At 39.4% G+C, this 13,438-nt stretch overlaps 1 protein-coding gene across 2 annotated transcripts in view; it reads right to left on the bottom strand.

The window, feature by feature from the left end:
• Positions 1-540: 540 nt before the first annotated feature.
• DIAPH3 (diaphanous related formin 3) overlaps positions 541-13,438 on the bottom strand; it is a 565,809-nt gene continuing 552,911 nt past the window's right edge. For both annotated transcript variants that reach the window (XM_067016329.1, XM_059042398.2), the window contains one exon: positions 541-1,464. In XM_067016329.1, the coding sequence (XP_066872430.1) occupies positions 1,202-1,464 (263 nt within the window). In that variant the 3' untranslated portion in view covers positions 541-1,201. The remainder of the gene's footprint in view (positions 1,465-13,438) is intronic.

The following is a 13,438-nucleotide window of genomic DNA, read 5'->3' on the forward strand; positions in this document are numbered from 1 at the left end:
GACTGGGGCACGAACCCATGTCCCCTGCATCGGCAGGCAGACTCTCAACCACTGCGCCACCAGGGAAGCCCCATGTAATTGCTTTTTAACTGGAGGTAAAAGAACAGTCACTTGCTTATTGTACGTCATAAAGCAGAAGAGATGCTTAGATAGACTGCAGAGCACAGTGTTTCCAGCTAATCCATGGAATATGGTAATTACAAAAAAAAAGAAGCAATTTTTTTCATTTAGTGCAAGTAACACGTTTATTTTCTTTGATATAGAATTAACAGAGTTAATTTCATACCCCCCATGAGGTAAAATTGTAACATTTGCATAGGAAAGCTTTTCTTGAAACACTTCAGATCTTTGTTAAAGTTATTGATTGTCAGATCAGAGAATCTGCAATTTCAAGTTTGTTCACAGAAATTAAAAAATTCCTTACTTGGGAAGTTTCAAAATGGCAATTCGATCCTGGAGTCATAATTACCGGGTGGGGGCGGGGTGGCGCGGGGGGGAATGCTCTCCCGGCTAAGAGTTTCGGTAGCACCGTAATCTGTGTACATCCACTTTATACAAGGCATGTACATTTTGCAAAGAGAGAGCATATATTCCTATCTATCATTTTTGGAACTCTGTTCAATTGCTGTATAGTCTCCTACAGGGTCTAATTAACATGAATTCAACAATGATGATAATGAGCTTACCAATCATTTCTTCATAGCTGTTATATTCAGTTTTATGTTTTCTGTGCTACGCTGATAGCATACAGATCCCAATTAAGGAGAAACCTGGGCCTATATAAATAACATAAACGAAATATACATGGGTATGTAGCAAGACTTGAGGTTGATGATTTGATGTTCATTAATGTTGGAAAATACTAAAGTAAAAATTACAGTGACTTGGAAAGATGGTATTTTCTTAAGGACACACTGCTGAACACATGGCCACCTACCTGCTCTCTAAAGCATTATATAAAAATTCAACCACCAAATACAGAACACATGAACACCAGGAGACAAAAAAAGCATTAAAGCCCATTACAATCTTGAATAAGCCATGACCTCAAGTACATAGGAAAAGCACTGCAATCATGTATTGAGTTTTATTTTTCTAATATATACCATAATTTAAAACCATATAAAGTCACTTATATAAGAAGCAATTTTTTCAAGTGGCATAGCTTTATATTTGGCTTAATCATTTTTACCACTTTAATTTATAAAGCTCGTAATCTTGCCAGCAGGGCTTCAACTTCAGGAATGGTTTCATTTTTAGAAACAGAGCCAAGAAGTTCCATTTCCTTTTCTCTGTTGCTTTCTACATTACAGGCTTCCTTCTTCTCAGCTGCCTTGATCCTCTCCGTAGACGTGTGAGTATCTAGATTATAATTAAGCTCCTTGGTGACTGCAGTCCTTGTTGAGCTGCAATTGATATTGTAGTGTGAATGTGACCCTTCTGTCAACTGCAACTTCTGATTTTCTACAGTAAGGAAGAAAGAAACATAAAACTTATCACTGTGATAAGCAAGCACTGTGCACATTATGAAACATTAAAGTAATTATTCTCAACAAACAAGTCCTCTTAGACAGACTAAGCTAAAAAATATTCAAAAGAGTAAGGTAGATTTAAAATAAACATGCAGATGTTAAGAATAAGCTAAAAAATATAAATAGACAACTATTTCATTAGCAGACACAGATATGGAGAACAAACTAGTGGTTACCAGTGAGGAGAGGGAAGTGGGGAGAAGCAATATAGAGGTAGAGGATTAAGAGGTACAAATTATTAGGTATAAAATAAGCTAAAAGGATATATTGTATAACAGAAAATGTAGCCAATATTTTATAATAACTATAAATGGAATATAACGTTTAAAAATTGTGAATCAGTATATTGTACACCTGTAACATATAATTTTGTATATCAACTATACTTCAATTAAAATTAATTAACTAATTTTAAAAGTAAATTTTTTTAAATGTTAAAATAAATGCTGAATTGGAAAAAAATAAATTAAATAAACACACAGAGGTTAAGAATAAGCTAAAAAATATAAATAGACAACTATTTCATTAGCATTAATACTTATTTCCTACTTCTTCTCTGCCTGAAATGCCCATCTCTCAGTTATTAGCAAGGCTTGGTTCTGCATTTCATTTCGGTCTCTGCTCAAATGCTATCGAGAGAGGCCGTCTCTGACCAGCCATCTACAATAGCACTCACCTTTTCATCGCTCTATCTTCTTACACTCATCTTTCCCTTCACAGAACTTATAACCACCGGACACATCATATACCTGTTTACTTGTCTGTTGTCTATCTCTTCACTAGAATGTAAGCTCCGAGACAGCAAGGACATTGTTCTAAATACTGCTGTAAAGTCGGTGCCTAGGACGGCCGTGGAGCACAGTGGATACTCAGTAAATATGTATTGGGCAAAGAATTTATTTCCACACTCTATGACCCAAGACAGGCGTTAGTTTGAATAATAAAAATATTAATTTTCTTTTTAAACAAATCCAAGGAGGAAAGTTTCTAATAAGAATTTTAAAATTCAGTGCTTTATTTAAAAAAAAATACTGGGGCTTCCCTGGTGGCGCAGTGGTTGAGAGTCTGCCTAACGATGCAGGGGACGCGGGTTTGTGCCCCGGTCCGGGAGGATCCCAAGTGCCGCGGAGCGGCTGGGCCCGTGAGCCGTGGCCACTGAGCCTGCGCGTCCGGAGGCTGCGCTCCGCAACGGGAGAGGCCGCGGCAGTGAGAGGCCCGCGTACCGCAAAACAAACAAACAAACAAAAAACAAAACTGAATTTGGCAGGCAAATTGTTAAAACATCCTAGCAAATCAAAATAATGTCATAATTTGCCAAATTCGTACACATATATTCATACAGACCTGTAACCTATACACACATATATATTCTTTCATTGGTAAGTGACAGTGATCTGGACTTATCCAGGCTGTGAGGAGAGAGGTGTAATAGCTAATAGCTAACGGCTAAATGGTGCTAGCTGATTGACTTTCCCAAAGAGCAACAGATTTTCTTTTAATTAATTTGACTCTCACATTGCACAACCTTATGAGTGATCTCTCTCGTAGATCTCAAATTAAAAAAAAAAAAAAACCAGACACCCTCAATATTCATGTAACCTTGAACAGAGCTTGAAAATGGCTTCAACAAACTTGACATGACATTTAAAGTTTTTTGGTTATTTGCAGAGAGATGTTCCATTATCCCAATAGTGATTACTTTGGAGCAGAAGCAGTCACTCATGACAGTGTGTTTTATGTGAGTGCTGAAAATTCCAACCGAAAACAGCTTGCACATTAAAAGGTGGCTGCTGAAGATATTTACTGCACTGTCATTTCCTGACCAGGGGCTTCCGGTGATGGATGAGTATTTTACACACTTTCCTGGACAATCTCAACAAATTTTAGAAGTCTGATCACTTTTTAGCTCTTGGAAGAAAATAAATACACTTTTCCTATCATCACCTTCCCTATCAGGTGGGTAATTGTTACTCAAAAGTTACGAACAGTTCAGTGACTTTCTCTTAGAGCTGTTTATGCTCTATAGTTTATAATCCACATAGCATGTTTGCAGTAAAAAAGCACAGCTGACATTCTATTCCTACAGTTTCCATGACCGCACAAATTTATTTTTTTCCTAGCACCCACTCCCCTGCCCCGAGGTGTTTGAAAACTGCATCGTAGCTAAGTGCAAATTTTTAGTCAGCTTACTGCTCCTTCCCCAAAAACGTTCCTACCTTTTCCTGTCATTTGATTTCTTGTAAACGACTCCATCATGATGATATCTCCAACAAACTAGTTTATTCTGCCGCTGGGCAACTCATTACATTTTTGACGACAGAGAAGAGATTAAACTGGCTAAAATATGGGTCTGTAACATACATAAATAAAGTATTCCGCACCTTCCCTGGCTATAATGTATCAAGCCCAATTCCACATGTGGCAAAGTGAAAAGAGCATGGGATTTTAAGGTAAATCTGAGTTGAAATCCAACCCCTTGGCCCTGATAAGTTATCTCACCTCTTTGAGTCTCCGGTTCTAATAATCAATCTCCAAGAGAACTAAAGGAAAGGATGTGGGTGACACCTCCTTTGAGGTACCTCCCTCCAAGCTTTCCAAGGGAGGCTTCTACCACGCAAGGCTTGTTCAGATGCTCTGACCTTTCTGACTTTCTGGTGACCATACCCATGAGAGCTGAAATGCCATTCTATTAATAGCTTGTAATTATGTAGCACCTTTATTTCTAAAGCATCTGTTGCACTTGAAACACTGCCACCGTCATTTTATAGATTGAGAGGTAAAAAGCAAAAGGAGGTTAAGTCATTTGCTTAGACTTAGTTACTGAGTAAATCAGTGGCAGAAGCCAAATGCTGTCTCTGGGGATAGTAAGGCTGTCTTAAAGAAATTTAAAAAGCTTTTTGCCAAGAAAAAGTGCTAAGTAATTCAAAGCTAAGTTTCATAATAACGATATCCTGTACTTATACTTCAAAATGCTTTCTGACACATTTAATACGCCCAGTAACTTTGTAAAGCAGATAGTATACCTATCAGCACTGTATCTCCAAGGTCACACATAGACTCCTTTTGTCTCCTGGTATTACTTAAGTTCCTGAGTGAGAACTTGAAGTTTGACCTTTATCCACTACAGTTCCCTAGCACTAATTGTCCATTATCCTAGACAACCCTTTCAGCCCTTCTTCTCTCCCATCAAACGTCCAACCTGTTCTCCTTCACTCTCATTTCACTCACTCATAGAAGCAATCAGAAGAGAACCCCCATAAGCTTCCTGTGCCCCCGACACCTATATGCTGATTGCAAGCACACCCACTCCTTCCCTCCTGGGGATCTCCTGTGCTCCCCTCTGAGGCAACCAACCCCTCAAGGTGGGTGCCAGCTTGTCCATCCCTCTGGCAGCTGTGCCCTCTCTCTACTGCACCGTAAAGGTTTCCTTCTTCATGCAATCATTCCCCTCAGCATGTAAGTACTATGTAGTAACAGTCCCAATCTTTAGAGAAAAAAAAAAATCTCTATTTGATTCCACATCCGGCTCCATTTACTGCTTCCATTGTTGACTGCCTTTGTAGCAAAACATCTCAGAAGAATTGCCCATACTACTGTCTCATTTCCTCTCTTCCCATTTTTCTCTTGAACTCACTCCAGTAATGCTTTTGACACTTTACTCTTCTGAAACAGTTCTCATCAAGGTCACTAATAAACTAGTATTGCCAAAAACAAGACCTGTATACCCACTTGGATATTTTTGTCCTCCTTTACTACTCCACCTATACCAGATCCAAGGATGAAATGCCCAGCAGAGCCTGGGTTTTTCTTTACTGTTTGCTCTTTGAACTTCTTTGCACCCTTAGGTGGATAACAATGGGTGGCCAATGCAGGCAAAAGTGTTTCCACCCTATTGAGAAAACTCCAGATAGTTGTGGGCTAGCTTTAGGGACAAAATGATAAGAAGAAAAACCAAGTTGGCATGTAACTCATCTGTGGTTTTAGGTGGAGAATCTTCATGAGAAGCAATAGACAAGATAGTATGAAATGGAAAGAGGTCATTCCTGAGACCACTGAAGATATAAAAAAGAAAGTAAGGGTCTTATTTTAGAATGAGCTTATAGCTGTTAGAAATTCTTAGATAACACTTCTTCACTCCAGCCGTCACATTTATCTCTCAGCATGCCAACAGCTCCCGTCTGGGTCCCCAGCCTTGGGAGGCCCAAACTGTGGAACTGAGGGAGTCACACCCTAAACTGCAAAATGACAAATGAAGTTGGGTTGGAGAATGAATCTCCTGTCCCACTGCAAACTAGAGAAAATGTTTACAAGTAGAGAAAGCTCTCAAATTGCAAGTTCACTTTTATACAGAAATTTTATTACAATGTTGGTTCAAGGCCAGGTGTCTTTTGCCATTACTATTATTTTAAGAGTCCACTATTGGTGGTTTCATGTGGGTTGAACTGGAGACCCAAATTCTACACAAAAACATGCACTTAGTTTATAAATAGTTCACTTCAAACATCAGGGGGATACCACAACCCTGCTAGTTGGCAAAAACTCTATATAGGTGTTCAGAGGTATGAAATAAATTGTAATTGGAGGCCAGTGGGCTCATAACCTTTTTTATATGAAATTAGTTCCAAATACAAGATGACACACTTGGACACATGGACTCTTTCAGTGGAAGATAAGGCTGGGTGTCAATAAAAAGAGAAGTATTTTCTATTTCCCCTCAAGTCAAATCCTTACCAATACACATTTTAAAATGGAAACAAAAAACATTAAGGCAAAGTAGAATTATTGCTTAACTCTCCAAAAATAGGAAGCTTGTGCTATTATTTTATGAATTGAATCCAAGGTTGTTTCTTTTCTTTTCTTTTTCTTTTTCTTTCTTTTTTTTTTTTTTGGCCTTTAAGACACTACAGTAGATGTCTGTGAAGAGAAGTATGATCTATCTAGGACTATTGCCAATATCCAGGCCCCTGGTGATTGGAGTACAGATGGGCAAGGACCAGCTGCCTTTGTTAGTGCTAGGTCAGTAAGGGAATCCAATCCACACATCTTGTATTTATGTTTCTGTGGAAATATTAAACAGGGTGAGAATACATGCTGTTTTCCTTTAAGATGGGAAAACTCACTTATTTCAATTTAATTCCTCATATGATTCTTATTATAAGAATTGATTCTGGAGTCCCACAACAGCTTTTTCCTGAAATTAAATGAAAAGTTGAAAATTGTTGAAAAGTTGAATGGCTCTCAAATACAGAGAACCCACTTAAAAGAGAGAGAGAGAGAGAGAGAGAGAGAGAGAGAGAGAGAGAGAGAGAGAGAGAGAATAAAAGCCTTAAACCACATCTGGGGCTGGATCCCACATGACCTTGGCAGACTACAGATTTGGATGACAAAGAAAGCTAAAAACAAACAAAAAACCACCCCCAAACCCACCATCCTGAGCTAACTTTTGCATTGTTCCTTTTTAAAAAAAATAATAAATTTATTTATTTTGGGGTGTGTTGGGTCTTCGTTGCTGTGCGCAGGCTTTCTCTATTTGCAGCAAGTGGGGGCTCCTCTTCTTTGTGGTGCATGGGCTTCTCATTGTGGTGGCTTCTCTTGTTGTGGAGCATGGGCTCTAGGCACACAGACTTCAGTAGTGGTGGCACGTGGGCTCAGTAGGTGTGGCTTGCAGGCTCTAGAGTGCATGCTTCAGTAGTTGTGGCACACAGGCTTAGTTGCTCTGCAGCATGTGGGATCTTCCTGGACCAGGGCTTGAACCTGTGTCCCCTGCATTGGCAGGCAGATTTTTAACCACTTCGCCACCAGGGAAGTCCCTGCATTGTTTCTTAAGTAACACAAAAGACATAGGAACCGGGAAAGTTGCTGACAAAAATGAAAATATAAACATATGCAACTTGGCATCTAAATGAGAAAATATTTCAGCCAACAGCTGTTATGCTTCCTGAGCTAAGAAGGCAAGGCTAAGGCCCTGGCTGACAGCCCTTGGGGAAAACCCTCTCTGCTACAGGAAATCTCAGTTATGGTTCAGAAAGAGGCATTATTCCCTTTAAGTCAGTATTGATCCTCCATCACATTGTGGTTCTAATGGGCACTGGCTTCTCAGAAGTGCCAGCTCTCAGATGAAATATAAAATTGAGCTCCTGCCTTTTGTGGTCAATGGTGAGGCTGTGGCAGCTTTGACAGGAGGAAGAATATAGAACTCTGGTGTTCTAAATTGACTGCATCTATTCAGTCTTCCTGAAATTTGATCTCTCTTTACAATTCTTTACCTTTTGCTCTTAACTATTACTTTGACCTACTAAGTAGCTGTTTGTTTCACCCCAGCAATGCCATTACTTTGACAGGAGAAGAAAATGACCCATAAATATAATTTTTAAAGCACTACTGGGTCTATATGATAGTAAAATGTGTGACAAATATATGTTTTTAATCTATGCAATAACTGAAGTTAGTGCTGGCCACCAGCAGCCCATATCCCTGTGGTTTTTCTTACTGTTGATTTACTGATGCTATAAATAATTATCTTCCCTTTGCTTTATTTTGCTGTTTATTTTATCTTTTGTATTGAAAATATATAAAAATGATAAAAAGAGCAAAAAGGGCATTTTGTATATAGTTAAAATCTTTTAGGAGTGCCAAGAAACTTTTATGGAAACCAATTATGTAGAAACAAAAACAACAAAACAAAGCAGTTACTCCCCTAATTCAAACAAAACAGACAAGACAGAGATGATAGATAAAAGTTATTTCTGAATAAAGGAGATAATTGACAATTAAATTAGAAGGTTTTTTGCATAAACTCATCATATATATACACTTCTATTCAGTCTTGGTCTATTTCACTGTTCTTTAAATAAAAATTTAAAGACAGCACTGCCATTTTACAATTTCCTATACTGGCCTTCCTAATTTGACACAGTGTGAGAAGGAACTCGAGATGCTGCAGGCTCCTGGTCACAGAACAACCAGGATAAATCCAGCTCTTTTCTCTAAAGGGAATAGTAATGCAAACCCTTCCAGTCAACTGCTTATCTTTCTGATTTGTAATATATTACCTGAATTGAATATTCCACTGTATATTTGCTTCCGTCTTCCTCACCTTTCTACCCAGTTATTAGCAAATTCTAATTTGGCTTTCAGCCATACCTCTCTGCTAAAACTGCTCCTTACAAGATTATCAGAAGCCTCAAAATCCCTCAACTCAATGGAATTTTCCCATGCCTCATTTTCTCTCACGGTTGTAACACTTCAGAGTGTGTGTAATAAAGAATTTGGTTAGTCTTTTTTCCATTCCTGGGAGGTAACCTCTAACCCCTTGAATTAACAGCTATTCACGGTGGGCCCCTCAGACCATGCCTAATAATTTATACTAATGAGGTGACTCATGATGGGACCCTATTTAGTTTGTGGTAGTGAGTGATTCAGAATGGGGGAGGGCCAAATCAGAAAGACCAATCATGTGACTGGAGGGCTGGGAGGTGGAGACTGAGTTCAATCATGTGGCCTATCAATCATGCCCAAGTAATGAAGCCTCAGTACAAACTATGGGCACTGAGGATCAGGTGAGTTTTCTTGGTTGGCAAGAAGGATTATCACACACTGACAGTATGATGTATATTGTCACACACTGATGCTCTGGGGGGTAGAGGGTAATATATCCCTGAGGACAGCATAAGTTTTATGTTTGGGACCTGTTTGGCTGGTTCTGGCTTGTGTCCTTTTGCTATAACAAAGCTGCAATAGTAAGTAGAGCATTTTCTTGAATTCTAGGAGTCATTCTAGTGAATTACTGAACCTGAGGGGATAGTGAAAACCCCTAAATTTGTACCCAGCTGGTCAGAAGTATGGGAGGACTCGGGAACCCTCAAACTTGCAGCTAGTGTATGAAGTAAGGGCAGTCTTTTAGAGGACTGTGACTTGTAAAATTTGGCCTAACTGTGGACAGCTGGCGTCGTAAGTCATTACAGAATGTTATCTATAACGTAACATTGGTATCATCGCCTTACCTTTATGCATAGATATGCTATAGTTTGCAAGCAATCCCCCACACATCTACTCATTTTACTCTTATAGCACTCCTGTGAGATAAGGGACATGGATGTATTTACCTTGTTTTACATAGAGTTGAGGCAGCAGACATAACTTTCAGGCAGAGCCAGAGACAAAACTCAAGACTTCAGACCCCTGGTTAGCACCTTCCATCATGACAAGGCCCTTTACCATGCTTACTCTTCCACTTATTGATGATTCATTCCTAGTCTTCTCATTCTTAGTCTTCTAATTTACTTTACCTTCTCAGACCTCCCAAACACATGTGGCCATTTTTCATGGTTAGATCTGTGGCTCATTTCTGTCCTTTCTACATTCTCTTTACCAAGATCTCACAGTTTCAACCATCTCCCCTAGGAAGGAGACGCCCACATCTGCATCTCCAGTCCTAATGGGAGAGCTTTGGTACTGTGCCTACCTCAGCATTTCCACCTAAACGCCCTACCATAATCACACAACACATTTTCGAGTCAAACTTTCACATTCAAAGCAACTTCCTCTTTACACTAACATACTGAAACCAATCATAGCATCTGTTTACCAGTCCTGCTATCTGTCACTGACAGCTGTCTCGGCTACCCGGCACTTGTGGTCACCAGTGTGTGGCTTAGCAGCTATTAAATAAATGTTTTCTAAAGTATACAATTGCCTGTCAGCTAATAGATACCAGATAATAAATAATTTATTTATTTATAAATTATAAATAATCTGTTGGTCTGGTGGTTTATAAGGACAAGAAAGTAGGAAAATTACACAGGGATATGGTTTGATATTACAGTTATTGAACACATACTATATATTAAACCCTTTATATGTTATTTAAAAAATTTTCCAACAACACTAAAATATAGGTATTATCAACTGTTTCATAAATGAGGAAATTGAGGTTTAGAGAAGTTCATGAACTGTCAAGGCCACACAGACTTTGATATTTGCTTCTGGGAAACCCAATCCAAATCTTATTCCCCCATGCATGGCTCTGGGGGCACATGACAAGGCCATGGCAAAAAGATACTGTGAAAGGTAAAGAGCACTTTATATTTTGGGGTTTGAGGACAGGCCTATTCCCAGTGCTAATGACCAGGAAGGAAGCTGTTTTCCTGAAGCCATTTCTAAGTAGTATCTTACAGTGTGCTTTCAAGTATTTTTCTTTATTTTTTATATTTCCTAATTCAATATTTATTAGATATTTCGAATGTACAGAATTTTTTTTCTGAATGAGTAATGTATGCTATTTCAACTCCATTTCACTTTCATAGAATCATATAATATAGAATCATGTACTCTCAGGATTGGAAAGCCCTTAGTTAGTTTGTAGAACCACCTATCCAATGCTTGAATTCCATTTACTCAGCATTCTGTCAAGTGTTTGAAGACCTAGTCTAAGTTTGAAGACCTCCAGTCATAGCCTCACAATCTCACAAGGCAATATATTCCTCTACTAATTAAATGTTTTACTTTATATTTATCTAGTGTTTGTTCCCCTGGAATCTTAGTCACTAGCCCTACTGATTTTCCCACTAGGGCTATATTAAGGGAGTCTAATTTCTCTTCCACTCACCAGCCCTTCAAATACTTAAAGACAGCTAACACACTCCCCAAATCTTTGCCAAGCCAAACAGCCACAATTTCTTCAACTGTCCCTCCAGAGGTCATGAGCTGAATTTATGGTTAAGTCAACTCATTAGTTAACCTGCTGTGTACTTATCCACCATGCTTGGTGCTGAGTCCTTGAAACATTTAGGGTCCTGTCATTTCTATTATGAACAAACAAAACCAAATTCATTTAGTAGTTCAAAATTATGGAAAAAAAAACCAAACCCAACTAGGGTATCCAGTGATATAACACAAAAGAATAATTTGCTCAGAGAATCGTTTTGAATATAACCTTTAAAAATTTTCCATGTAGACTTAATACTTGAAGCTGGAGAGGAACCAAGATGCCAGAGTAGAAGGATGTGCTCTCACTCCCTCTTGTGAGAACACCAGAATCACAACTAGCTGCTGGACAATCGTTGATAGGAAGACACTGGAACTCACCAAAAAAGATACCCCACATACAAAGACAAAGGAGAAGCCACAATGAGACGGTAGGAGGGGTGCAATCACAGTAAAATCAAATCCCATAACTGCTGGGTGGGTGACTCACAGACTGGAGAACCCTTATATGACAGAAGTCCACTCACTGGAGTGAAGTTTCTGAGCCCCACGTCAGGCTTCCCAACCTGGGGTTCCGGCAATGGGAGGAGGAATTCCTAGAGAATCAGACTTTGAAGGCTAGTGGGACTTGATTGAAGGACTTCAACAGGACTGGGGGAAACAGAGACTCCACTCTTGGAGGGCACACACAAGGTAGTGTGCGCATCAGCACCCAGGAGAAGGAGCAGTGACACCACAGGAGACTGAACCAGACCTACCTGATAGTGTTGGAGGGTCTCCTACAGAGGTGGGGGGTGGCTGTGGCTCACTGTGGAGACAAGGTTACTGGCAGCAGAAGTTCTGGGAAGTACTCCTTGGCGTGAGCTCTCCCAGAGTCTGTCATTAGCCCCACCAAAGAGCCCAGGTAGGCTCCAGTGTTGGGTTGCCTCAAGCCACACAACCAACAGGGAGGGAACCCAGCCCAACCCAACAACAGTCAAGCAGATTAAAGTTTTACTGAGCTCTGCCCACCAGAGCAACAGCCAGCTCTACCCACCACCAGTCCCTCCCATCAGGAAACTTACACAAGCCTCTTAGATAGCCTCATCCACCAGAGGGCAGACAGCAGAAACAAGAAGAACTACAATCCTGCAGTCTGTGGAACAAAAACCACATTCACAGAAAGACAGACAAGATTAAAGGCAGAGGGGTATGTACCAGATGAAAGAACAAGATAAAACTACAGAAAAACAACGAAGTGAGGTGGAGATAGGCAACCTTCCAGAAAAAGAATTCAGAATAATGATAGTGAAGATGATCCAGGACCTCGGAAAAAGAAGGAGGCAAAGATCGAGAAAATGCAAGAAATGTTTAACAAAGACCTAGAAGAATTAAAGAACAAACAAACAGAGATGAACAATACAATAACTGAAATGAAAACTACACTAGAAGGAATCAATAGCAGAATAACTGAGGCAGAAGAACAGAGAAGTCACCTGGAAGACAGAATGGTGGAATTCACTGCTGTGGAACAGAATAAAGGAAAAAGAATGAAAAGAAATGAAGACAGCCTAAGAGACCTCTGGGACAACATTAAACGCAACAACATTTGCATTATGGGGGTCCAAGAAGGACAAGAGAGAGAGAGAGTACCAGAGAAGATATTTGAAAGATTATAGTTGAAAACTTCCCTAAAATGGGAAAGGAAATAGCCACCAAAGTCCAGGAAGCGCAGCGAATCACATACAGGATAAACCCAAGGAGAAACATGCTGAGGCACATAGTAATCTAATTGGCAAAAATAAAAGACAAAGAAAAATTATTGAAAGCAGCAAGGGAAAAATGACAAATAACATACAAGGGAACTTCCATAAGGTTAACAGCTGATTTGTCAGCAGAAACTCTACAAGCCAGAAGGGAGTGGCATGATATACTTAAAATGATGAAAGGGAAGAACATACAACCAAGATTACGCTACCCGGCAAGAAACTCATAAAGATTTGAAGGAGAAATCAAAAGCTTTACAGACAAGCAAAAGCTAAGAGAATTCAGCACCACCAAACCAGCTCTACAACAAATGCTAAAGGAACTTCTCTAAGTGGGAAACACAAGAGAAGAAAAGGACCTACAAAAACAAACCCAAAACAATTAAGAAAATGGTAATAGGAACATACATATCGATAATTACCTTTAACGTGAAAGGATTAAATGCTCCAACCAAA

This window comes from Kogia breviceps, chromosome 16 (genome assembly GCF_026419965.1).
Source record: "Kogia breviceps isolate mKogBre1 chromosome 16, mKogBre1 haplotype 1, whole genome shotgun sequence".
NCBI classification, from domain to species: Eukaryota; Metazoa; Chordata; class Mammalia; order Artiodactyla; family Physeteridae; genus Kogia; species Kogia breviceps.